This window comes from Thamnophis sirtalis, unplaced genomic scaffold (genome assembly GCF_051295495.1).
Source record: "Thamnophis sirtalis isolate CommonGarterSnake01/CBP01778 unplaced genomic scaffold, rThaSir2_p1.2 scaffold_7, whole genome shotgun sequence".
Lineage (NCBI taxonomy): Eukaryota > Metazoa > Chordata > Lepidosauria > Squamata > Natricidae > Thamnophis > Thamnophis sirtalis.
Window position 1 is genome coordinate 91,292,034 of NW_028261387.1, and position 26,866 is coordinate 91,318,899.

At 45.8% G+C, this 26,866-nt stretch overlaps 1 protein-coding gene across 1 annotated transcript in view; it reads right to left on the minus strand.

Moving 5' to 3' along the window:
• Window positions 1-1,736: 1,736 nt before the first annotated feature.
• LOC106540587 (peroxidasin homolog) overlaps window positions 1,737-26,866 on the minus strand; it is a 104,641-nt gene continuing 79,511 nt past the window's right edge. Inside the window, exons 10-22 of the mRNA XM_087720605.1 lie at window positions 26,555-26,827; window positions 25,995-26,111; window positions 22,219-22,377; window positions 21,392-21,504; window positions 18,924-19,080; window positions 17,664-17,772; window positions 15,852-16,009; window positions 12,741-14,244; window positions 11,905-12,039; window positions 9,570-9,778; window positions 5,878-5,992; window positions 4,440-4,527; window positions 1,737-3,734 (exon numbers count right to left, since the gene is read on the minus strand). Coding sequence (XP_087576731.1) covers window positions 3,636-3,734; window positions 4,440-4,527; window positions 5,878-5,992; window positions 9,570-9,778; window positions 11,905-12,039; window positions 12,741-14,244; window positions 15,852-16,009; window positions 17,664-17,772; window positions 18,924-19,080; window positions 21,392-21,504; window positions 22,219-22,377; window positions 25,995-26,111; window positions 26,555-26,827 — 3,236 coding nt within the window. The 3' untranslated portion in view covers window positions 1,737-3,635. The remainder of the gene's footprint in view (window positions 3,735-4,439; window positions 4,528-5,877; window positions 5,993-9,569; window positions 9,779-11,904; window positions 12,040-12,740; window positions 14,245-15,851; window positions 16,010-17,663; window positions 17,773-18,923; window positions 19,081-21,391; window positions 21,505-22,218; window positions 22,378-25,994; window positions 26,112-26,554; window positions 26,828-26,866) is intronic.

Sequence of the window (26,866 nt, forward strand, 5' to 3'; positions counted from 1 at the left end):
ACTACTATAAAGATCTTATTGCTTTGGCTGGCACTTCAGACATAGGTCCTTGGAGTGATTCTGAATCGACAAGGAGAATCCATCACAACAGCTATGCTAGGTGAATTCCAGCTGGACATGTGGCATTTTGTCTGAACATTTTTGAGAACATCTTCCCAGCCTCAGATATTTCTCCAGGCTCGCCTCCTAATTGTCTTATCTCAGCAACAACAGGCTGTAAGTAATGAGGCATGATGTACAGGAAGGCAAGTGGAAACCCGGAGAAATATCCAAAGACAAGGTATGGGTAAATGTTCTGATGTCAATCACCCAAATTTGCAGTTTTGTAGTATGCTTCATCTTAGAAACCTCCTGGAGTTAAGGAGATTAGCAATGTCATTTGTGAAAGAGTTTAAGCAGCTGGAGATATTTCAAGCAGCTTTTGAGGTCACAGCTAGCTTAATGTAACAAAGAGAAGTTTCCAATCAGCTTGGTATTTATCTCTGACATGTTCACAACTGAGGAATGACTGCTCAACATCAACCAAAGGGAATATTGTTGATTTAGTCCATGTTCCCAGCATGTTTTTTCTAATACATGCTTGTTTCCAGCTAATTAGGTCTTTGCTCGAGTCTTCAGACAGTAAGATGTCTTACTAATTAAATACCTGTTGAAGCTTTTCTTGATTTGATTGGTTGATTATTCGTATTTTGTCATCGTTGGCTTTGCTTGATTGTCCTTTAAGTGGACCTAGGTTTCTGAAGCTAAGAAGCAGTGACATCTTTGAACCAGGCATTTTGCAGAAGAAAAAGTATATACCGTATTTTTCGGAGTATAAGACTCACCTTTTTCCCTCAAAAAAGAGGCTGAAAATCTGGGTGCGTCTTATACACTGAATACAGCATTTTTTTGCCTCCTAAAACTCCACCCCCCCCTTCGCAAAAATGGCCGTGCAGAGCCTGTAGAAGGCTTTCAGAGAGCTCCTGGGGGCTGGGGAAGGCAGAAATGAGTGAAAAAAGGCTGTTTTTTGCACAATTCTGCCCCCCCCAGCCCCCAGGAGTACTCTATAAACCTCCTAAAGGCTATGCATGCAAATTTTTTTGACAAAAAACGGGCCCGTTTTTGCAAAAAATGGGCCGTTTTTTGCTTGCTTTTGAGCCGCGCCCCCCCCCCCCCCCCGGAGCACTCTGCACGTCCCCAAAGGCTATTCATGCCTTTTTTTTGGAAAAAAATGGGCCTGTTTTCACGAAAAAGGGGCCGTTTTTGGGAGGCTTGCAGAGTGCAAAACCTTTTTTAAAAAAAAATTGCCTCTTCAAAACCTTGGTGTGTCTTATACTCCAGTGTGTCTTATACTCCAAAAAATACAGTAGCTGCTAGAGAGGGCAAGATCTCTACTTGTGAGTCGACTGCTAAAATGAATAGAAAGAGACAGATAATGCCAGTGCCTTCACAAAGCAGTGTGTTTTTCCTCTGACCTATTGGTAAATTTCTATGGAGAGTCTCAGTCATGAAAGTCATGATTGCCCCAAAGGGTGAAAGAGCCGAGGTGGCGCAGTGGGTAAAGTGCAGTACTGCAGGCCACTTCAGCTGACTGCTAGATCAGCAGTTCAGCGGTTCAAATCTCACCGGCTCAGGGTTGACTCAGCCTTCCATCCTTCCGAGGTGGGTAAAATGAGGACCCGGATTGTTGTTGGGGGCAATATGCTGACTCTTAGAGAGGGCTGAAAGCCCTATGAAGCGGTATATAAAAATCTGCTATCTGCTATTGCTTTTCCAAGAGGATGAGAAGTGAAACGTCATCAAAGAAAAACCAGAAAGTCCGGTTCCCTCTCAAAAGCAGCTTTGGGATGACCTATTGATAGTTTAACTTTTTGTCCTTTTGTGTATAAGGGAGGTATAAGGGAATATATTCTGTCTTTCTCTCTCACATGCCTGTCTCTTTTCAAGATGTACTTTAGGAAGAAATAAGGCCTACCTTTTTACTTCCATATAATGAATGTGCACTAGAATTCACTGCTAGCCGGGCTAAGCCTATAAATCCATAAGGCCTGCTTGTGCAACACAACCTGGGTATATTGCCAGACTCAAGTAAGGAAGCATGGGGAAAAAATGAAATATATTGAAGTAGAACTACTCAAGAGCATCTAATTTGCTAGAAGTAGGTGTTGCCACACAAAAAAGGGAGTCAGCCTATTTTCCAAAGCACTTGAGGGCAGGACAAGAAGCAACAGATGGAAACTAATCAAGGAGAGAAGCAACCCTAGAACTAAGGAGAATTTTCCTTTCATTGAGAACTGTTAATCAGTGAAACAGCTTGCTTTCAGAAGTTGTAGATGCTCCATCACTGGAGGTTTTTAAGAAGACATTGGGCAGCCATTTGTCTGAAATGGTATAGGACCATGATTCTGAACCTATGGCATGCGTGCCAGAGGTGGCACGCAAAGCCCTCTCTCTGGGCACGCGTGCTGTGGCCAGCTGGTCTTTGCATGCGTCGGAGTGTTGGGTACGCACTGGCCAGCTGGTCTTCAGATTTCCAGTGCTCCACTGCATGCGAACAACAGCTGGCCGGCGCATGCACACATGCGCGCGCACGTGCATTCCAGTTTGGGCACTTGGTGCCAAAAAGGTTTGCCGTCACTGATATAGGATCTGCTCCTTGAGTGTGGGGTTGGACTAGAATAGCTCCAAGGTTCCTTCCAACTATGTCATTCTGTTATTCATCTTTAATGGGTAGCAACACATGGGCAGTCTGATCTAAGACTAAATATTGTAAAGTCGTGTCTAGATAGTACTTCAGCCGGAGGCCATCAGAGAAAACCATAGCTATGGACTAAGTGGGAAGTAAATAACCCACATGCTGCAATAGGTCAGCGCCAACACAAATCGCTTCCCTATTGTGACCCAGAAAGTAACATGTATGAATCCATGAATCCACCAGGAATCAAGCTTAACTTGAAAGTATCTCAGAAGGTGGAAATCTTTAGTTCGACTTTGGCTGATATCGAAAGGCTAAACAGGGTTAGATATTTTGGACACTTTGATATGACACCATCAAGAAATCCTAGATCTGCAAACTAAACAGGAAAGCTGAAAAAAATATCCCAGGAGGCCACAGCAAAACATCCCCGTTTGTGACATAGAGAAAACTACATGGACATGTCCATTAAGTCATTAAGGATGAAAATTCACTTGTGGGAGTCTTGACCTTCTTACCTTTCCTCTGAAAACGAAAGACCATCATTGCATCTGCCTATCAATACTTCTGCTATTTCAACACTTGACTACCAATACCATACAAGATTATTTTCTTTTTTTGAGAAAAAGAGATAGGTGCATGGCTTAAGAAAGACCAGCTGCTCAGAAGTGAGTCTTGCAATCCAAATAGTACTCTTAATGACTGTTGTCTTTTATAAGCCACAGTGACATCAACATGGTGATACAGGAATCCTGATGTCATTCCATCAATGAAGTCATGATGTGCATTGAACTACTGGGCGTTAGAAGTGCATCAGTTGAGTCATTTCTTCCCTGGGTCACCATTTCTCCCATCTATGGACACCAATGCTCTTGGCCTTGCTCCAGAAAACATTCCTCAACCCACCCTTCCTTCTTTCACCCACAGATTGTCCTCTCACTCAAGCAGCACCTAAAAGAGGTCATCTTTTTTTCTCCTTTGCTCCATTCTCTAGATGGCGGCCATATTTAGTAGCAAGGATTCTTTGGTGTCTTCTGAGTTGACCTTCCAAGCCATTGACCTGGCAGCAAAAAAAAAACAGGAGAGCGATTAGTAGAGGGGGACCAATCTATTAATCGCTATTAATCGGAAGCAATCACTGTTAATCGGAAGTAATGAACCTGGCAACCATTCTTAATTTAGTGTCCTTCAAAGATGGTAGACCAGGGGTGTCAAACTCCTGGCCCGCAGACCAGATGTATCAAATGCTGGCCGCGCCCACCCTCAATTTAGCAAAAGTTGTGATATGTCACGTGACAATGTGAGTTTGACACCCCTGTGCTAGACTGTTGCCACAATGGCCTGCCTGATAGTATTATGGAAAGTGCAGTTTAAGATACCCAGAGAGTAAAAGATTGAGGAAGGCTGTAGTAGAGATGACCTGATGGGTTGATTTGATGACTAGCATCCCACATATATAATGATTTATGTTACCGTGATTTAGAAGAGCATCATTGGCAAGGTTTTTGCTAAGGCCAAGTCGTAAGGTGCACAAAGCCAGTAATATAAAATACCATTCATAAAAAAATGTTACCAACTTTATCTATTTATTCAATTTATATGCTGCCCGTCTCCTTGATAGAGCAACTGTGGACTGCTTACAGAAACTTCAGGTTCCATAAGAGGTTTTGGATAGCCTTCACAGATGAAACAACCAGAATTCCTTACAAATGACAAGGACTTTGAAACAGAAGGCGATATAACCCAGTTCTCCCCACCCAGGTACCTGTTTCCGAAGAGAAAAGATAGTTTGTTCAAGTCCCTTCACTAAAGATCTGAGGTCTTCTTCATCTTTCAAAGGCGATTCCTCCACCCTAACAAGAAGTGAATAAAAGCAAGGATTAGAACTTTGCTGGAGTGCACGGGGATATGTAAGTGAGATAATGTTTATGTGGGAGTTTCTAGTAAACTTAGCGGAGAGATATTCTGCTTAGGGCAGGGGTAGTCAACCTTTTTATACCTACAGCCCACTTTTGTATCTCTGTTAGTAGTAAAATTTTCTAACCGCCCACCAGTTCCACAGTAATGGTGATTTATAAAGTAGGGAAGTAACTTTATAAAATTTATAAAGCAATAGCAATAGCAGTTAGACTTATATACCGCTTCATAGGGCTTTCAGCCCTCTCTAAGCAATTTACAGAGTCAGCATATTGCCCCCACAATCTGGGTCCTCATTTTACCCACCTCGGAAGGATGGAAGGCTGAGTCAACCCTGAGCCGGTGAGATTTGAACCGCCGAACTGCCGAACTAGCAGTCAGCTGAAGTGGCCTGCAGTACTGCACTCTACCCACTGCGCAGAGTTACAGCAAACCCCTACCGCCCACCATGAAAGCTGGAACGCCCGCTAGTGGGCGGTAGGGACCAGGTTGACTACCACTGGCTTAGGGTAACCAAATTACTATTAGGTGGAAGTAAAGGGTTGAAGAAAAAGCTAACCCTTTGCAATTTTAATCTTTTTTATTATTATTATTTTTATCCCTTGCGTGTCTAATCACACTTGGTCAATGATTCTCTTCTATTCCTCTTCTATTCTACCCACCTTTCTTATTTTTATAAATAACTCAAGGCAACATTCAACATTCGTAATACTACTTCCCCATTCTATTTTTCCCACAAAAAACAACCTGTGAGGGCTGAGAGACAAGGATTGGCCCAAAGTCACCCAGCTACCTTTCATGCCTAAGGTGGGAGTAGAACTCACCGTCTCCTGGTTACTAGCCTGGTGCCTTAGCTACTAGAACAATAACCACTAGACCAGTGTTTCTCAACCTTGGCAACTTGAAGATGTCCGGACTTCAACTCCCAGAATTCCCCAGCCAGCGGATGCTGGCTGGGGAATTCTGGGAGTTGAAGTCCGGACATCTTCAAGTTGCCAAGGTTGAGAAACACTGCACTAGACCATACTGCAGTCATGTGGAATTTCTCAAACCACATCTGGTAGCCTTAGTCCAATGTTTCTCAACTGGCTTTTTCGTCTGACTGGGGAATTCTGGGAGTTGACGTCCACACACAATGTAGCTGAAATTGCCTTAGCCCTTCTGTGAATAAACCCATAAATGTGTTGATCGTGCAAAAAATATACAGAGGATGAGATTTTTCAAAAAAAAGAGTCCATTAAATCTTAAGCTACGTAAGTGTAAGAAGCAGCAGCTGACAAATATACCTTGGTTCTCCTAAGATGGCTTTGGATGGGTTTTCTTCTGGATAGCTGAAGTTGGATGATCTTTTGCTTCGGAACTGCTGTGAGAGCGCCCTTAATTGACCTCTTGTGTTGCAATCTAGGGCAAGAAGAAGAATTTCACAACTTTTGAAAAAAACAACAACTCATAAATGCCCGTATCCGCCATCTTAGCTTTCTTCATTCTCCCTGCATGTAGAAGATACAGGGGAACCAGCTAAATGGGTTCTATATGAAAGCACATGTTCACTTCTCTTTCCAAAAAGCTAATCTCAAGTCAGCAACACCCCTTGGCCACTTTTTGTTGGACAAAACGCATTAAGAAACGGTGACAAATTCGATATACTGCAACATGCTCTACATGGGGCAGCCCTTGAAGAGCATTCGGTGACTTCAGCTTGTCCAGAATGCAGCCGCGCGAGCGATCGTGGGTGCACCTCGGTTCACCCACGTAACACCTATCCTCCGCGAGCTGCACTGGCTGCCTATTGGTCTCCGGAGACGCTTCAAGGCGCTAGTCGTCACTTATAAAGCCCTTCATGGTATTGGACCTGGGTACTTGAGAGACTGCCTGCTGCCAATTACCTCCACCAGACCGATTAGATCCCACAGACTAGGCCTCCTCCGAATTCTATCCGCTGGCCAGTGTCGACTGGCGACTACCCGGAGGAGAGCCTTCTCTGTGGCTGCTCCGACCCTCTGGAACGAACTCCCCGTGGAGATTCGCACCCTCACCACCCTCCAGGCCTTCCGCAAAGCCCTTAAAACCTGGCTGTTCCGACAGGCCTGGGGCTAAAGAACCATGCCCCTATCTCGAATGGTATGATTGTTGCGCTTTTAAATTATGTATTGTTTTGCGTTGTTGTCAAATTGTTTGTATCCCCCCTTCCCTTGTTTTGAGCTGTGAGCCGCCCTGAGTCCCCCTCGGGGGAAAAGGGCGGCATACAAATGAAATAAACAGTTAAACAGTTAAACAGTTAAACAGGACTACATCTAAACTTCAATGGAAAAACATTTATGTTCTCCAAGAAGACATTCTCTTATTTAGGATACTAGTGAGGGCGCTGTAGGAACACTTCATCCATTTCTGATCACCCTAATGCAAAAAAAGATGTTGAGACTCTAGAAAATGGGCAGAGAAGAAAAACAAAAACGGCAAAGGCTCTGGAGGGCAGGACAAGAATTAACAGTTGGAAGAACCTTAAAAAGAGAAGTTTCCTGACAGTGAAAACAAACAGTCTGGAACAGCTTTTGTCCAGAAGTTGTGGGCCCTCCATCACTGCAGGCTTTGAAGAACAGCTGTTTGTCCTGACTGCTATAGGGTCTCCTGCCTAAGCAGGGGGTTGGACCAGAAGACCTCCAAGGTCCCTTCCGATCCTATTCTTCTATGTTGTATGCAATCCATGAAATGAGGTGCCTCAAAAATACCATTCTCTGGGAGACAGCTGGATTTCAATTCATCAGGTGATTCACCTCCATGTGCCTCAAAGAATGAAGTCTCTTAACACGCATGTATCAACTCACATTTTTTATGCAAGGACTATGTCACGCTACCTATGTTGAAGGCCACTGCAGGTGAACTTTCACTTCTTTTATCATTCCCTTTTTCTCCACCTTTCAATGACAGCTTTATGAATGGGTATGTCTGTGGTTCATACACAACCAGACACAGAGAGCCCCATCGATTTTCCATAGGATTATACTCCAGGAATGTTCTCCCTCAGGCAACGGGGGCGAAGTGCGTGGAAGGTGAAGGAGAAAGGAAGAGTTGATTGTGAAACTTTTTTTTTAATTACAATCACAGACCAGAGGTTATTATGAATGGACTCCTGCGAATGAGCCAGAGGTGGGTTCCTACCAGTTCGCACCTATTCAGTAGAACCGGTTCGTCAAATCTACCGAACCGCTTAGAAGAGGTTCCACCAGTGGACCCGGAGAGCAGGCCACACCTACAGAAGAGGTTCCAAAAAATTTTGAAACCCACTACTGGTCCTCGGATATGATTATTCTACACTATCATGCTCATATTTATAAAACTCAGTGCCTCTGTGAAAGGTAAGGATGACTACTGCGTTTGTGGTGCAATCAGAACATTGCATGTGTTGAAGTTGTTTTAACGCCAACCAAAGATGCCTTTTAAAAAACAAGTTTACATCATATTCTTATGCATGCCAGTGCTGTGTGTGAGGTAATTTAAGGAGGTTCTGACAAGTGTCGTCGGCATCTTCATATCCGTTCACATGGGCGGAAAGCCACTCCCACAAAGGAGGCCACACCCACAGAGTAGGTTCGAACAATTTTTGAAACCCACCTCTGGAATGAGCATACGTAACTCAGAGTTGAGTTACAAACCAGGAATTGAATTGCACTCAGAAATCCAATGAAAGAGAATGTCTATAACTCGGGGTTCAACTGGTCTCTGAGCTTTGTTTTTTTTTTACAGACATTTAATCATCAGTGCTAGAAGAATCTGTAACAGCCACTATGTAGGAGAGGCAAGCAGGAGACTAGCAAAGTGCATCCATGAATACCAACTGGCAGTCTGAAGACATGATGAAAGCTGAAAAAGGAAGCAAAAAGACCAAAACACCTCCTCACCTGCAATCAACAGCCAGATAAGCAGAGATTAACACCAAGATATACCAACAATCAAGCAATAAACAATATACCCCAATCAAAAAATTACCAGCACAAATAATCAGTCTAATCAAGGAACCACCAAGACAAAAAAACAGTATTTCCACCCACACTGACACGGCAAGTATATTTACAGGGAGTAAACCCCACCCCTTTGTAGCACTGATGATGTTACCTAGTTGGGTCATGAAACGCCTGCAAGAAAGCAATCAAACTCATGGAGCACCAAGGACTCTGAAATATAGTTACAGGTAGTTCATTTAGTGACCGTTCAAAGTGACAATGGCACTGAAAAAATGTTGAGTTATGAATAGGGGTGAAATTCAGCAGGTTCCGACACGTTCTGGAGAACCGGTAGCGTATATTTTGAGTAGTTCGGAGACGTGGCACGACAAAACCGCGAAGCCCTTATCCGCGGAGACATAAGCGCGTTGCTAAAGCTGCGACGTCATCACCGCGCCTCATCACCGCCACGACAACAGCGTGGCAACAGAAGGGCGCTTTAAAACGGCGCCGCGGCAGAAAGCCAATTTCAATTAAGGTAAGGGTTAGGATTAGGCTTAGGGGTTTGTTTTAGGGTTAGGTTTAGGGTTAGGTTTAGGGTTAGGTTTAGGGTACTGAGTGCTTGGGAATGCGTGGATTTGCCCTCCGTGATTATGTCATCGCGGTAGGGTCGCGTTTTTCCTTAGCGCTTCGAACGGCGCGAATTAGTCTTCGCGCTTATGTCTCCGCGGATAAGGGCTTTGCGTATTTGTGGTGGAACCGTTCGGAGAACTGGCAACTATCGCCTCTGGCTGGCTCCAGAGTGGGGTGGGAATGGAGATTTCGCAACCCTTCACAAACTAGTTGGGACTAATTACGAGCTGTGAATGAACATAATTCACAGCCTTTGAAATAAAAAGAGGATTTGGGGGACTAAGCGCCTGCTTTTTACTGTATCAGGAAGCCTAGGTCAGAACAGGAAATAGTGTCTCCTAAGTGGAGAAAGGCACTTTTTTGACCTATTCCTGCAAAGTGTCACCGCGCTGGGATTTCTTCACCTTCGCAGCAGTCTTTCCACAAACGCAGATCCACCTGGGGAATTTCACTGCAGTCCACCATGCCTTGAGGGTAGGAGGCCACCTGGAAGATATCCCTCTGGAGCTGCTGGATGTGGTCACTGTTGTCACAGATAATGCGGGCCAAGGACCCCTGCTTGATTTGTGTCAACTGGGCCGAAGTGAACACACCTGGGTTTTCATACCAAAACCTAATAGAGAGAAGCAAAAAGGTGAGGGTGTAGAACATCTGGAGAACTCAAAAGAGGGAGATTTAATTATGGACTTATAAGAACATTTTTCCTCTCTCCAGATGTGTCCCAAAGGTGCTTTTTTCAAGAGGCAACAGGATTATTATTATTTTTAAGACGTTTTGCATCTCATCCAGAAAGCTTCGTCAGTTCTGACTGGATGGTGGGAAATGGAAGGATCGCCATCCAGTCAGAGCTAAAGAAGGTTCCCGGATGAGAAGCAAAAAGTCTTCAAAGAAAAAAACAGAAAGCCCAGTTGCCTCTTGAAAAAAAGCACCTTTTGGGACAACCATGACCTGGATGACTGAGAATCTCCATAGAGCCTCTAGATGTGCTTCTCTATAAGAGCCATGGCAATTAAAATGCAGTTTTGCAGGCTAACACTGCCAACTGCCAGCAGTTCGATCCTGGCTGGCTCAAGGTTGACTCAGCCTTCCATCCTTCCGAGGCCAGTACAATGAGGATCCAGATTGTGGGAGGCAATAGGCTGACTCTGTAAACTGCTTAGAGAGGGCTATAAAGCACTATGAGGCCAGAGTTGGTATTCAGCAGTTTCTGACCAGTTCTGCAGAACCTGTAGTGGAAATTTTGAGTAGTTCAGAGAACCGGTAAATACCATCTCTGACTGGCCCCAGCCCTTCTATTCTCTTCATGGTATTGGACCTGGGTACTTGAGAGACCACCTGCTGCCAATTACCTCCCATAGACCCGTTAGATCGCACAGGGTCGGCCTCCTCCGGGTTCTGTCTACCAGCCAATGCCATCTGGCTACTACCCGGGGGAGGGCCTTCTCTGTAGCAGCTCTGGCCCTTTGGAATGAACTCCCCGCGGAGATTCGGACCCTCACCTCTCTCCAGGCCTTCCGCAAAGCCGTCAAAACCTGGCTGTGCCGGCAGGCCTGGGGTTGATGAGTTCCCCTCCCCTCTCGACTTGTATGGCTGTATGACTCTTGTGTATTTTAATTACGTGTAGTGTGTTTGTATCCCCTTTTCCCCTTTCGAGTTATTCGCCGCCCTGAGTCCCTCCCAGAGAAGGGCGGCATACAAATAAACTAAATCTAAATCTAAATCTGCCTCCCGAGTCCCAGCTGACCGGGAGGGAATGGAGATTTTACAGTATCCATCCTGCCCTGCCCCCAAGCCATGCTCACAGAACCGCAAGTAAAAAAATTTGAATCCCACCATTGTGTGAGGCGGTATATAAGTCTAAGTGCTATTGCTATATCTTGGCAAGAACAGATGGGAACTCATCAAATAAGATACAACTAATTTAAAAACACGCTCTTTGCCAGGGCTGGTGAGCCTTGATTAAAACAACAGATTCCCCAAGGAAATGAGAGAAAGGCTAATTTGCTGAAGTGGGTTTAACAGTAAATAAAACCACCAAATACTGTGTTTTGTTTATAATTGTCACTCTGGATTGAAAGCCCCTTTCGAGGAGACTGTTATCCTTAAAAGTAAGATATAAACAGCTATGACAAATAATAAATTATGATACCGCGTTTCCCCGAAAATAAGACAGGGTCTTATTTTCTTTTGACCCCCGAAATAAGCACTTGGCCTTATTTTCGGGGAAGTCTTATTATTTTTGAGGTGCAGGAGGCATTGAGCGTGATCACCTCATGGCTGCTGCTGTGTTGCAATATTTTGGGGGGAGGGCTTATTTTCAGGGGAGGGCTTATTTCAGCGCATGCACTCAAAAGCTTGATTGGGCTTGATTACCCAGGGAGGTCTTATTTACAGGGAAATAGGGTAAATCACTTCAACAGCAAGTTGCTTGGGTGAAAGAATAAAGAGCAACCTTCTCCAACCTGGCAGCCTCCAAATGTTGGATGTCAATTCATCCCTGGAGGCTTTAAGAAGAGACTGGACTGCCACCTGTCAGAAATGGTGTAGGTAGGGTCTCCTGCTTGGGCGGGAGCGGGTCAGGGTTGGACTAGATGACCTACAAGATCCCTTCCAACTCTTGTTAATCTGTTAACTAGCACGATCTTTCTGGCAAGGTTGATGGGGACTGACATACCTGCTGGCTGCCAGACTGAAGACGCTGGTAGAGAGACTGGTTTCTGAGGGGAAATTGGGAATTACCTGTCTCCATCTCGGAGTCTTCTGAACTGGGTCACCAGTAGGCACATGAGAGTTGGCCCTACTCTGGTTCCTGGGATAAGATCTTCTACCATCAAGGCGGGAAAGAGGTCCACATTCTTTGTAATTCCATATAAGCTGCAGGAGCGAAGGAGGAAAAGATTAAGAGACGTGGAGCAGATTCAGTGGAGGGACTGCAAGGATTTTCATGGGGGTGAAATTTTTATCTTTCAAGAAGAGACAAAGGGCTCAGCTTTTTGAAGTGGTAACGGATAAACCTAGAACTACACTGGACAGATATCGTGGCTATGATATTAGACTGGGAGAGTGACATTGGAGAAGCATTGGCCCAACAAGTTGAATGGAGAAGGAGAGAGATGGAGAAAGAGAGGGAGAAGAAAGGAGATGGAGACAGAGGGAGAAGGAAGGGAGAGGGAGCTAGAAAGGAGAGGGAGAAGAGAGGAGATGGAGACACAGTGAGAAAGAGAAGGAGAAAGAAGGGAGATGAGTAGGAGAGGGAGAAGGGAGACAATGAGAGAAGGAGAAAGAAGGGAGATGAGATAGGAGAGGAAGAAGAAAGGAGGTGGAGACACGGAGTAAGGAGAAAGAAGGGAGATAGTGAGAGAGGAGAGGGAGGAGGAAAGAGATGGAGACAGAGTGAGAAAGAAGGGAGAGGAGATGCAGAGGAGAGGAAGAAGGCGATGGAGACATAGAGTGAGAAAGGAGAAAGAAGGGAGAGGAAACAGAAAAGAGGAAGATGAAAGGAGATGGAGACACAGAAGGAGGAGAAAGAAGGGAGATGGAGACTTCTCTAGCATCCATTGTCCATGCTCCCATACCTCCTGAGTTTCTCCCTGATCTCCAGATTTTTAATTTCATTCCTGAGGTCATCAAACTCCTGAGCAGAGGTGAGGTTGCAGAAGACCCGGAAGTCATTATAAGGAGGGATGCCGTGATCGCGCCCTCTCTGGATATTGATGGCTGCCAGGTCCAGGGAGACCGAGTGCACCATTGAAAACAGCTTCTCAGTCAGCTCCATATTGAGGAGTTCAGAAGGCACCCGCATTTTCCCAGGCACGCCAAAAAGTCCACGCAGAAGGGGATCAATGCCACCTTCCTGGATGATCCTGAATGGAGAGAAGAACGCCTTGTGAAGTGGGACATGGCCTTGCCGGATGGGCTTGAAAGTTTCATTCAACCGGTAGAGTTGCGGATGGATGAGGGTGTGGCCGAAGCGAAAAGCTGCGGTGGCAAAAACATTCAGGATGCCAGCATTGGTGGTGGGGTCGTAACCTTTGTAGTCTCCCATGACCTTCAACCCAGCTTCTCCAAGGATCTTGGGAAGCCAGTGGGAATAGGTGATGTGCTGCATCAGGGCCCCCACAATCTTGCGAGCCTCATGATAGATGGTATCCCCATCCCAGTGAGGGTTCAAAGACTGGAGCTCGGCAGCCACCCGGTTATGCTCGCGGAACCACAAGGTGTGCATAGAAGTCAATCCCAGTTGCTCGTTGGCCCGATGATCCCCGGCCAAGAAACACGGCACCGGGCTCTCGCTTTCATCCCGCATGCACTCAGTCGGCGGCCCGGTGGCGAAAGGCAGGAGTGCTTTTCCTGAACTCGGAACCACCTGGCCTGACTTCAGAAGCCCATTCTGGTTACTGAGATTCCGCAGTTCAAGGGACTCCTGTTCGGTGCTGCCGTAGACATTGGAAGCGTCGATGAAGGAGGTGAGGTGGTTGATCTGCTCCCGGGGGTAGACGGAATTCAACAGCAGGGAGGTCATCCCGCTGCCGCACACGGGGCTGGAACGCACAAAGAACATGCACCGTCCTCGGCGTACCCGGGGGTCATTCTTGGGGATCATAATGGAGAAGCAAGGGGGATCACTGGTGCACACCTGACTGCATGACGCCCCGTCTGAGAAACGCGCCATGCTGATGGCAGCCACCGTCTGGTCTAAGTCGTGGTCCAGAAACTGCCCCCACTGCATAAGCATGTGAGTGAAGCGATCATCCGGGGTGATGGTCTCCGTACCAATCAGGGCGGTCGAGACCAAGCGAGGCAGAGGAAGGGGGAGATCCCTGGAATCTTCTGCCAAGGAGAAGCCCCGGGGAAGGTTGAAGCCATTTTGGTAAGCGGGCTTCAGCAGCCGTTGGAAGGCCGTGAGGGATGCGCCCCACATAGGGTCCTGGAGGTTATTGCAAGACCCGTCGTGGGTCCTGTACTTCTTATGGAAGCAGATGTCGGAGCAGTTGGGGGTGCGGCGGTGGGCGGAACATCCCGATAAGTTGGCAATCATGTTCAGGTAGTGCGGGGAAACTAGGTCATTGTAGCGATAGCCTGCAAGACAAGGTTAAAATGTTGGATTGGAGTTAGAATCAAAGTGGATGAACTATATTTGTTTGTTTCCTTATTATTTTTACAAATAACTCAAGGTGGTGAACATAGATAACACAACTTCTTCTTCCTATTGTTTCCACAACAACAACAACGTGAGATGAATTGAGCTGGGAGAGAGGGACTACCCCATAGACAGTCAGCGGGCTTTCAAGGCAGGACTAGAACTCACCATCTTTGTGATTGCCCCAAAGTCACCCAGCTGGCTTTTATGGCTAAGGCAGGACTAGAACTCACCATTTCTTTGTAACTGGCCCAAAGTCACCCAACTGCATTTCATGGCTAAAGCGACACTTGAACTCACGGCCTCCCACTTTCTAGCCTCCTACATTTTGCAATTTGCTTACACTTTACTGCCAAGTCCAGCATTGTTCCTTATCTGGTGAGGTGGGGGGGGGGGGAAGGACGGGACGATACTAATGAAGAGAATTTCTCAGACTCATTAAGAGTTTAGTTCATGAAAGCAGCATCTCTTTCAGTGATTCGAGGTGTTTCTTCTCAGCTTCCAGGCTGTGCGAGTTTATGAGATGCTACCAACAGATCCATCTTTTTCCTGATTGTTTATGTCTATTCCAGGGCATAACTTATCCATTTATGACCACAAATGGGGGTGGGGCCAGTGCCAAAAGTTCACCATCACAGCTCTAGGAGTTTGGAACACAGCCATTCAGTATGAAATGGTGTAATTTATCTTTTTTTTTTTAAATGGCTTTCCAGATTTCATAATGGGATAATTTAACAGCCTAAGACCCCAACGAAGGTTGCCTAGAACAGGGGTTAGCAAACTGTGGCTCTGGAGCCGCATGTGGCTCTTTCCTCCCTCTGCTGTGGCTCCGTCACCGGTCGGTGCCACAATTTTGAGAGGAGCTTCCAGTGGTGGTGGTGGGGGGGAGAAACACAGTGCGCCAGGAGAAGACTCTATGGCAAGGGGAGGGTTTTCCAGTTGTCTCCACAATTGATAGGGCTTTCGGTTATGACAGGTAAGAGGAGGAGACTCTATGGTGGGGGAACTGAACTTCCGGTCAGCTCCAGAATTGAACAGGGGCTTCTGGTTATTTATTTATTTATTTATTTTATTTATTTATTAATTAGACTTATATACCGCTTCATAGGGCTTTCAGCCCTCTCTAAGCGGTTTACAGAGTCAGCATATTGCCCCCAACAACAATCCGGGTCCTCATTTTACCCACCTCGGAAGGATGGAAGGCTGAGTCAACCCTGAGCCGGTGAGATTTGAACAGCCGAACTGCAGAACTGCAGTCAGCTGAAGTAGCCTGCAGTGCTGCATTTAACCACTGCGCCACCTTGGTTAGGACCTTTGTGGCTCCCTGTGTTTTCTTTTCTATGGGAAACGGGTCCAAATGGCTCTTTGAGTGTTTAAGTTTGCCGACCCCTGGCCTAGAATATAGGAAATGCCCACTGAATTTTGCAGGGCGCTCTGGTGCTCCTGCTAACCACTTAGCAAGAAAAAACGAAAATCAGTTTTTATTTTCCTGGAGTATATTCTTACGACTAAAAAAAAAAGCAGGGGGACTATTCCCACTTTATACCCGTTCCATTCATGTCCACAAATAATCCTTGCTGGACGTGATCCTGAATGAGCTGCAGGGTTCTCTCAAAGATTTCTCCAGCCCGAGCGGTCTCGATGGTATCAGGGTCTCGTGGATATCTGAAAAGGGCCAGCAATTCGTTCGGTGTTTTGGGTCTCCTGTTTGGGAGGCACAGAATGTGATCCTTTTAGTGGCTCATCATATCTTGCAAACTTCGATTTCTGCATTGTAATATTTTTCCCCCAATTAATTTCCTGACTGGTTGGTTGTTACCAATCGAAGAGTATATTTGCAGTTCAGTGTTCAACTGTGGAGTCCTTGGTGCTCTCTGAACTTGGTTATTTTCTTGCAGACATTTCATTACCCAAACTAGGTAATATCCTCAGTGCTTAGAAGATGCTTAGAAGGGATTGTAACAACCACTATGTAGGACAGGCAGGCAGAACACTAACAGGACACATGGATGAACTAGCAGTCAGAAGACATCCTTAATTGCACAACACATGGACATTAAGTGGGAAACGGTGAGCAACTGTGAGAATTCTGGGGAGCCTGGCACTCCGTTAAATCAACCATTAACAGGCACATAGAGATAAACAACTTCTTCATACTATTTAAAAGAGACAATCAAAGCTCCAAAAGGGAAACAAAATTCGCAGAACATCTCCTTGCAAGCAATCAACATGCAGATGAACAGAGAACACCATGATTAATACTCAGTGGTGGGTTTCAAAAATTGTTCGAACCTACTCTGTGGGTGTGGCCTCCTTTGTGGGAATGGCTTGCCACCCATGTGACCGGATGGGAGTGGCTTGCCACCCATATGACCGGATATGAAGATGCCGACAACACTTGTCAGAACCACCTTAAATTACCTCACACACAGCACTGGCATGCATAAGAATATGAGGTAAACTTGTTTTTTAAAAGGCATCTTTGGTTTGCGTTAAAACAACTTCAACACACGCAATGTTCTGATTGCACCACAAACGCAGTAGTCATCCTTCCCTTTCACAGAGGCATTGAGTTTTATAAATATGAGCATGATAGTGTAGAATAATCCTACCCAAGGACCAGTGGTGGGTTTCAAAAAATTTTGGAACCTCTTCTGTAGGTGTGGCCTGCTTTCCGGGTCCACTGGTAGAACCTCTTCTAACCGGTTCGGTAGATTTGACGAACCGGTTCTACCGAATAGGTGCGAACTGGTAGGAACCCACCTCTGTTAATACTAGACAAATAATCAAACAGTATACAATTCCACAATCAAGAAACTACCAACTCAAACAATCAATCAATCAATAGCAATAGCAATAGCAGTAGACTTATATACCGCTTCATAGGCCTTTCAGGCCTCTCTAAGCGGTTTACAGAGAGTCAGCATATTGCCCCCAACAATCTGGGTCCTCATTTTACCCACCTCGGAAGGATGGAAGGCTGAGTCAACCCTGAGCCGGTGAGATTTGAACCGCTGACCTGCTGATCTAGCAGTAGCCTGCAGTGCTGCATTTAACCACTGCGCCACCTTGGCTGATCAATCAATCAAACAAACAGTAAAGACAGCCTAATCAAGGAACCACCAAGAACACTCCTATTCTGACAGGGCAAGCCAATTGTATATAAACAAAGACCAAAGTCCATACCCTTGAAGCACTGATGATATTATCTAGTTGGGTAATCAAATGTCTGCAAGAAAACAACCAAGCTCAGACAGCACCGATGACTCAATGGTTGATTGTTACCTGTTGCATCTACCTGATGTGCAGCGTGGCAACAAATCTCATTCAATGTTTATGGCATTTCTGATAGTCTTACTTGCTGAACAGTTCGGTGCGTGTCGAATTGATGGCGAAGTCCACACTGCTGATGGCTTCCTGGATGGAGGTGGCTACAAAGGTATCGCCGCTCCTTCCGATGTTCGTGGCTTTGTTTTCCCGGTGAAAAGAAAAGAAAAGAATAAGAATGTAATTAGTTTAAAGGATTCATGAAAATTAAGCAAGAGGCTCATTTGACTAGGATCTCAACAGCTCGTAGGTAATGCAGAGCCGAGGTGGCGCAGTGGTTAGGGTGCAGTACTGCAGGCCACTTCAGCTGACTGTTATCTGCAGTTCAGCGGTTCAAATCTCACCACCTCAAAGGTTGACTCAGCCTTCCATCCTTCCGAGGTGGGTGAAATGAGGACCCAGACTGTGGGGGCGATATGCTGACTCTGTAAACCGCTTAGAGAGGGCTGAAAGCCCTATGAAGCGGTATATAAGTCTAACTGCTATTGCTATTGCAATGCAATGACTATTCATGGTTACAACAGCTGAATAAAACCAATTTTGCAGGAATGAGTAGATTAACATTGGCAATTAAGGAGAAAGAACTGATTGTTTTGTGATATGGGAAGTGTTCTTTCAATGGTTAGAGAATAAAAAAGGAAATTGGAAATAGAAGAGGGTTAAAAAAAGAATAGAAAATATAGCAAAATAGAGATAAGAGTTAAAGGACAATTGTTGGTGCCAATATTATGAAAATAATGATGTTTAATGTTATTATTGTACTTTTATTAGAATATATGTTAAGAAGGAAATATAGAGTTTTATAATGTTCTAAATATTCAATGTATTATAATTTAGGGAAGAAATACGTACCCAGACGACACACTGCTTATGGAAAGATGGAAAGTTTATATTTTTAAAAAAAATTGAAAACAAATAAAAAAACTTCATTTAAAAAAAAAACAACTTTGCCACCAATTCTTGGATTTAGTCAACGCAGCATCTCATGGTCACATGATCTCCCTTTGCGACAAAACAGTTAATGGAGGAGACAATGGTGAAACCGTAATTCGTGTTGACATGATCTTTCACTTAATGTGAAAGATAACCACAATCAAAGCCCTGTCTCTTTCTCTGCACAATCACTTACAATACAGGTTAAAAAAAGGGGGTGGGTTTTTTGTTAACTTGTTAACATTTTGATGCTCTTTCTCCTTGGCATTAGAAGTTAGAAGTCTCCCTCCTACCTTCCCTTCTAGGCAAAAACAAAACAAAATCAGTTTTGAAGGAAGAATGTCTCTTTTGCTCTTACCGATGATGGTTAGCTGCATGGCACTGGCGGTTAGCCCCGAGCTACTCCTGGCTATGCATTCGTATTGTCCTTGATCTGCCAGACCCAAATCCCGGATGGATAAAGTGCCTTCCTGGCTGATGTGGAACTTGCCACTCTCTGTAATCTGAATCCGGTCCTGGTGTAGAAAAAGGGGGGGGGGGGAATCTGGATCATGAATAGGATTCTCTCTGGTGGGGAGACCACGATCTGGTCCACAGTCATCCACCAAGGTCAAAAAAGTCAAAATGGCATCCACAAGTAGAGCCACGGGCTTTATTTAATTTATTAATTTGTTTCACCAACAGAATATAAATCTGGTAGCCCTTAACTTGAGATCACTAGTGAGCCCAAGATTTCTCTGGTTAAGCCCGATGGTTGTTAAAGTGAGTTTTGTCCCATTTTACGACCTTTCTCGCCACAGTTGTTAAGCGAATCACTGCAGTTGTTAAATTAATAACATGGTTGTCAACTGAATCCAGCGTCTCTCTTGATTTTGCTTGCCAGAAGGTCGCAAAAGGAGATCACCTGGGACACTGCAACTGCCAACTGTCATAAATATGAGTCAGTTGCCAAGCAGCCAAATTTTGATCACGTGACCACAGGCATGCTCAATCCTTCGTAAGTGTGAAAAACAGTTGTGTCACTTTTTTCAGTGCCCCTGTAGCTTTGAATGGTCACTAAACAAACTACAGGTAGTCCTCGAAAATTGAGCCCAAAATTTCTGTTGTAAAGTGAGACATTTGTAGAGTGACTTTTGCCCCATTTTGTGACCTGTCTTGCCACAGTTGTTAAGTGAATCACTGCATTTGTTAAATTAGTAACCCGGTTGTTAAGTGAATCTGGCTTCCCCATCAATTTTGCTTGTCAGAAGGTCGCAAAAGGGGATCACAGGACTCCGGGAGACAGCAATGGTAATAAATATGAACCAGTTGCCGAGCATCTGAATTTTGATCACGTGATCATGGGGATGTTGCAGAGGTCGTAACTGTGAAAAAGGGTCATAAACAGTGGTGGGATTCAGCTAGTTTGCACCACTTTGGGAAAACCGGTTGTTAACTTTCTGAACAGTTTGATTAACTAGTTGTTGGAAGAAACCAGAGAACCAGTTGTTAAATTATTTCAATCCCACCACTGGTCATAAATCAGTTTTTTTTTGGTCCCGTTTTAGCGGTCACTAAATGAACTGTTGTAAGTTGAGGACTCCCTATATTGTAACAAGAACTACCTGGGAAAGGATTGGATCAGTGATGGGATTCAAAAAAAATTATTACCGGTTCTGTGGGTGTGGCTTGGTGGGTGTGGCAGGGGAAGGATACTGTATAATCTCCATTCCCTCCCCACTCCAGGGGAAGGATACTGCAAAATCTCTGTTCCCTCCCCACTCCAGGGGAAGGATACTGCAAAATCTCCATTCCCTCCCCACTCCAGGGGAAGGATACTGCAAAATCTCCATTCCCTCCCCACTCCAGGGGAAGGATACTGCAAAATCTCTGTTCCCTCCCCACTCCAGGGGAAGGATACTGCAAAATCTCCATTCCCTCCCCACTCCAGGGGAAGGATACTGCAAAATCTCCATTCCCTCCTCACTCCAGGGGAAGAATACTGCAAAATCTCCGTTCCCTTCCCATTCCTGGGGAAGGAAACTATAAAATCTCCATTCCCACCCCATCCCAGGGGAAGGTTACTGCAAAATCCCCCTTTCCTCCCAATCAGCTGGGACTTGGGAGGCAGAGAATAGATGGGGCAGGGCCAGCCAGAGGTGGCATTTGCTGGTTCTCCAAACTACTCAAAATTTCCGCTACCGGTTCTCCAGAACTGGTCAGCACCTGCTGGATACCATCTCTGGCTGGGAGACATTGGATGTGGGCTTCTGATGGGGCATGTGTTATTCTGAAGGAGGAGCAAATTCTATTCACCTCACCAATTTATTTAATTTATATCCCGCCTTTATTACTTTTATAAACAACTCGAGGTGGCAAACATACCTAATCCTCCTTCTTCATCCTATTGTCCCCACAACAACAACAACCCTGTGAGGTGGGTTCGGCTGAGGGACTGACCCAAAGTCTTCCAGCCAGCTTTGGTGCCTGAGGCGGGATTAGAACTCACACGTCTTCTGTGATTGGCTTAGAGTCACCCAGTCAGCTTTCATGCCTAAGGTGGGACTAGAACTCCTGGTTTCTAGCCTGGTGATTTCAGAAACGCTGGCTCGGGAATTCTGGGAATTGAAGTCCATACATCTTGAAGCAGATGAGGTTGAGAAACACTGATATACAGTGTCCCAGCTGATCGGGAGGAAATGGGGATTTTGCAGTAACTTTCCTTCCCCTGCCACGCCCACTAAACCACGCCCACAGAACCGGTAGTAAAAAAAATTGAATCCCACCATTGCTCCCAGCCCTACACAAAAGCCGATACTGCTTGTGTTAAGTGATAAACCATCCGACCTTCGACCACGTTATCGTTGGCTGTGGCTCCCCTTGGGCGGTACAAGGGATCTCAATGTCTTGGCCGACTTCTGCAACGGTATCTTGAGGTGGATGAAGAAATACAGGCATAACTGTTTAGGAAAGATAAAAGGGTGGGGTGGGGGGGCGGGGTGAAAACATGGAGTCAGGTTTAAGCAGTGGAACGGCTTGCCACCAGAAGCTGTGGGTGCTCCATCACTGGAGGCCTTTAAGAAGAGATTGGACAGACATTTGTCTGGAATGGTGTATGCAGGGTCTCCTGCTTGAGCAAGGGGTTGGACTAGAAGACCTCCAAGGTCCCTTCCAACACTGTTATGCTGTATTCTGCATTTAACTGGGGACAGAAATTAAGGGAAGACATTTCTTCCAGATGGGTTGGCCATGAGCGTTGAACTCCAAACACTCCGGAAAATATGAGGTTGGGGAAGACCAGTGTCAAGGCCGACTCGGATTCTATCGGTACCTGCAATTCTCACAGCTCAATAGCAGAAACTGAAGGGAGAGGGTGGAATTCTTAGGGAAATCGGGAGGGACAGGGACACTTCAAGGTCACATTCTGAGAACCTTTCAAATTGCACGGACTGTTTCTCAAAACACAAAGAACATGTCGAATCGGTGGACAATGGACGGGGCAAGGGGTGGGAGCTAATAGGGAAAAGGGGAATGTTACCTATGCTGTTTTCCATGGAAACCTTTAGAATTGGCTTTGCTTCTTCTGTGCCTCTAGGGATCTATCGGTAAAGGGCAGAACGAAATCAACTGATCGAGGAAAAGGAGACCAGCAAGAATTTTGCGCATGCACTTACCGCGTGGGGTGACCTTGAGGCTCGCAGAAAATCTCTGGGCTCCCACAGCATTGGTGGCATGGCACTCATAGTGGCCTTGATCATGAAGTGACACTTGGACCATGCGCAGGGTTCCCGTGGAGAGGACACTGTATCTCCAACTGTTTGGTAATGGGCCACCTATGAACAAAAGGAATGTGTGAAGACATGGTGCTGTTGGAGAAATTCTCCCATGACGGATAGACAAGGCCCAAAGGTGCTTTTTCTAAAGGCAACTGGACTTTGTTTTTTTCTTGGAAGACGTTTCTCTTCCCATCCAAGAAGCTTCCTGGATGAGAAGCGAAATGTCTTCAAGGAAAAACAAAGTCCACTTGCCTTTAGAAGAAGCACCTTTGGGACAACCAGGACCTGGATGACTGAGAAGCTCCATAAGTAAGGACGGACAAGCTTTCCTTGAAAGCAGGGGTGCTATCTACCCAGTTGGGTCCAGTTGATGAGAACGGATTGTTAATTTTGGGAGGTTCACCCTGGATTTCTTCCTGAGGGACACCACGCTGGGTCTTGATGCTGAGCCTGAAAGTCCAACTGTAACTCTCCTTTGATCTTTTCTTCTGGATTGAAGGACAATGTGGAGAAGTGGCGTTCTTCCAAGGTTGCAAGACATCTTCTAGGTAAATATGGGTTGGTTGATGGTGGGTGAGGAGGGTGAAAAGGGAAAAATACCACAGGTGGTCTTCTGAATTTGAGATAGGGGAAAGAGAGAGAGCAGGAGTAGACTAACAAGTTAAGAGCCGAGGTGGCGCAGTGGTTAGGGTGCAGTACTGCAGGCCACTTCAGCTGACTGTTATCTGCAGTTCAGCGGTTCAAATCTCACCGGCTCAAGGTTGACTCAGCCTTCCATCCTTCTGAGGTGGGTGAAATGAGGACCCAGTTTGTGGGGGCGATATGCTGACTCTGTAAACCGCTTAGAGAGGGCTGAAAGCCCTATGAAGCGGTATATAAGTCTAACTGCTATTGCTATTGCTATTATTGGAAATAGCCACTGGAAATGCCTAATTTAGATCAGGGGTCTCCAACCTTGGCAACTGTGTTTAAACCTGGTCAAGGCCAACCGTCCTGCATACCAACCTGATGATGCCTTTTGGAGATGCACCCCACATGACACCTAACGGAGTTGCTGATTGGATGCTGGAGTGGGGTCGTTGGAGGGAGGGAGCTGGGTTATCGTTTGATATGTACTTGTTCGCGCCTTCCTGGCTCAGATCTTGCTTTACTTTCGCTGCTATCTTTTCATAACCAGTAAAAGTATTTTAATTCCACGAAAAATGGAGTTAAGAGTTTTCTTTCTTGGTTATTGAGGGAGATATGCCTGACACTTAGTTTAGCCTGGTTGCCAATTATCAGCCCAAAGAAGTTAAGTGATCTTTGCTTAAGTGATCTTAGTTTAGTTTGTGATGTACTGTAGTTTCCTGGTTTCGGTTGCTTGCAAGTCATATTGCTGATTAAAAGGAGAGTTAAAGGCAGTGCAGGCCTAAAATTAGTCTGGGATCTAATTTCTTCTCACACCTTTCCTTAGAACAGCATTTCTCAACCTCAGCATCCCTAAGATGCTGACAAGGGAATTCTGGAAGTTGAAGTCCACTGTGATATAAAAAAAGATGTGGAGACTAGAAAAAATGCAGAGAAAAGCAACAAAGATGATTAGCGGGGAAGGGGGGCAAAAACGTATGATGAACAGTTGCAGGAATTGGGTATGCCTAGTCTAGCCAAGAGAAGGCTTAGGTGATAGCAGTGTTCCAGTATTTGAGGGACTGCCCCCCAAAAAGGAGGACAACTTATTCTCCAAAGCACCTGAAGGCAGGACAAGCAGCAACGGATGGAAACTAATCGAGGAGAGAAGCAACCTGGAACTAAGGAGAAATTTCTTGATAGAGAGAACTGATGCAGGAGGGGGTGCACAGGTAAACCCACCAGTGGCTGGCCAGGTTAGGTGGTCTTAATAGAATGGACCTTATAAATTCATATTAGCTTGGCTTTTCATTCTAGTGCCCTGGAGTTCCAAAGTTGACTTTTAGCTGGAGTGAACTTTCTCTCCAACTTCCTCATAAGTATTAAAAATAGGGCTGAACAGTGTGGCAAGACCCTGTAAAGGAGGGGCACAGGAAGCCAGGCATGGGTGAGAGATAGAACAGAGGTAAAAACTGCTGACAGCTTAAGACATTATAGGAACTTCTGCTTTTCGAAATGTCATGCTTGTCTCGTGTATGGAAACGCCTTGAGAATGCACAGTGTGGAACACGGCATAAAAGTAGCATCCTGGGCAGAGCCCAGGCAGTTCAGATTTTGGTGTGTGAACACGCTGAACTCGATGCATCCAATAAACCTGTTTCTCTCACCTTCGTGGTCTCAAGTCCTGGTCTTTCGTAAGTAGATTACAAACCTCAATCTGCTGCAACAGAACAATTAATCGGTGGAATGACTTGCCTCCAGAAGTCGTGGGTGCTCCACCATGAGGCTTTTAAAAAGAGATTGGATAATTACTTGTCTGGAATGGTATAAGGCGAACCTGTGGCACACGGGCCACAGGTGGCATGCAGAGCCCTCCATGTGGGCACGCAAGCCATCGCCCCAGCCCAGCTCCACCACACATGTGCTTATGCCTTCCACCAGCCAGCTAGTCTTTGGGTCTCTGCCATGCATGCATGTGGGCAGGGCCTTCCCCGATCTCCACAATCCCCCCCCCCCCAGCGCTCTGTAGCTTTCTCCTGCATTCCTGCCACCTGTGCCCCCCGATCTCCACAGGTTCCATTCTCTGCAGGTGCACTCCGTGTCAGGAATGCAGGAGAAAGCTAGGGTACGCTGGATGGGTGGGTGGGGGAACTGCGGAGATCAGGGAAAGCACAGGAGGCAGGAATGGAGGGGAAAGCTAGGATGCACTTGGGGGAGAAGCTGCGGAGATCGTGAGGCCTCTCCATGGCCTCCCATTTCGGGCCTGGAAAGCTTCCTGCACCAACTTGGAAGCCTAGAAGGACTGGGGACGCATGTTTGGAGAGGCATAAAGGGGACTAGAGGCTAAAACATAAGAAGAACGGTTGCAGAAACTGGGTATGTCTAGTTTAATGAAAAGAAGGACTAGGGGAGACATGATAGCAGTCTTCCAATATCTCAGGGGAGGGAGTCTATTCTCCAAGGCACCTGAGTGTAGGAAATGAAGCAATGGGTGGGAACTAATCAAGGAAAGAAGCAACTTAGAACTCAGGAGAAATTTCCTGACAGTGAGAACAATTAATCAGTGGAACAGAAATTGCCTCCACAAGTTGTGAATGACCCAGCACTGGAAGTCTTTAAGAAGATGTTGGATAGCCATTTGTCTGAAACAGTATAGGGTTTCCTGCCTAGGCAGGGGTTTGGACTAGAAGACCTCCAAGGTCCCTTCCAACTCTGCTAGTGTATTGTATTGTAATGGATGGAAACTTATCAAGGAGAGAAGCAGCCTAGAACTAAGGAGACATTTCTTGACAGTGAGAACAATTAATCAGTGGAGCAGCTTGTGGGTGTTCCATCACAGGAGTTTTTCAAGAAGAGATTGGGTAGCCATGTGTCCGGAATGGTATATGGTCTCTTGCTTGAGCAGGGGGTTGGACTAGAAGACCTCCGAGGTCCCTTCCAACTCTGTTATTCTGTTAAAATTGTTGCGGTTGAGAAACACAGATCGAGTCTAATCTTAGAGATCCCTTTCACCTCAGGATTCCATGACTCTTAAATCCTTACAGAAGACAGCAAGGCCAAGAAAGTACCTTCTTTTGTCCAAGATATGACTGGGTGAGGATGTCCATCTGCAGAGCAGGGCAGATCCACATTTTGACCCTCAGTCACGGACTGATCACTGGGAGCTATCAAAAATCTGGGTGTATCTGCAGGAGGAAAAGAAGGAAAAGAGACATCTTCTATAAAGATGCGTGGGAATGTGCAAACGTCTTTCCATCAAGCATTAAAGATTAAATTAAAACCCCAGAGAAAGATTGAGAAGACCAGATTAAGGCAATGTTTCTCAACCTCAGCCATGAGAAGAGGTGTGGAAATCTGGCTTCCCCATGGACTTTGCTTGTCGGATGGTCGCAAAAGGGGATCAGAGAAGCCCAGGACACGGCAACCGTCATAAATAGGAATCGGCAGCCAAGGGTCTGATTTTTGATCATGTGACCACAGGGGTGCTGCAAACGGTCTTAAGTGTGAAAAAACAGTCACGTCACTTTTTTCAGTGCCTGTGTAACTTTGAAACGGTCGCTAAACAAGGACTTCCTGCACCCAACTTTGGTCTAATTTATCACATTAGTTTGGCTGATAATATTCTCACCTTGCACAATGATGTTTGCTGTTGCCGTAATGGATCCTTCTTGGTTGGTGGCTTTACAGATGTATTTGCTTTCATCCGACAAAGTGACATTTTGGATATAGAGGCCGCCGGAGTTGGTGATATTGAAGCGCGGATTTTGGGGCAGAGGCGACCCTGAGCTCAGCATCCAGACAATGCGAGGCAGGGGGTGCCCTGACACCCCACATTCCAGAGTCACGCTTTCCCCCACCAGGACTTCTGTGTTCTGGGGATGGATGACAAATGTAGGTTTGGCTGAAAAACATAAAAGGACAGAGAGACGCGCTCGCTTAA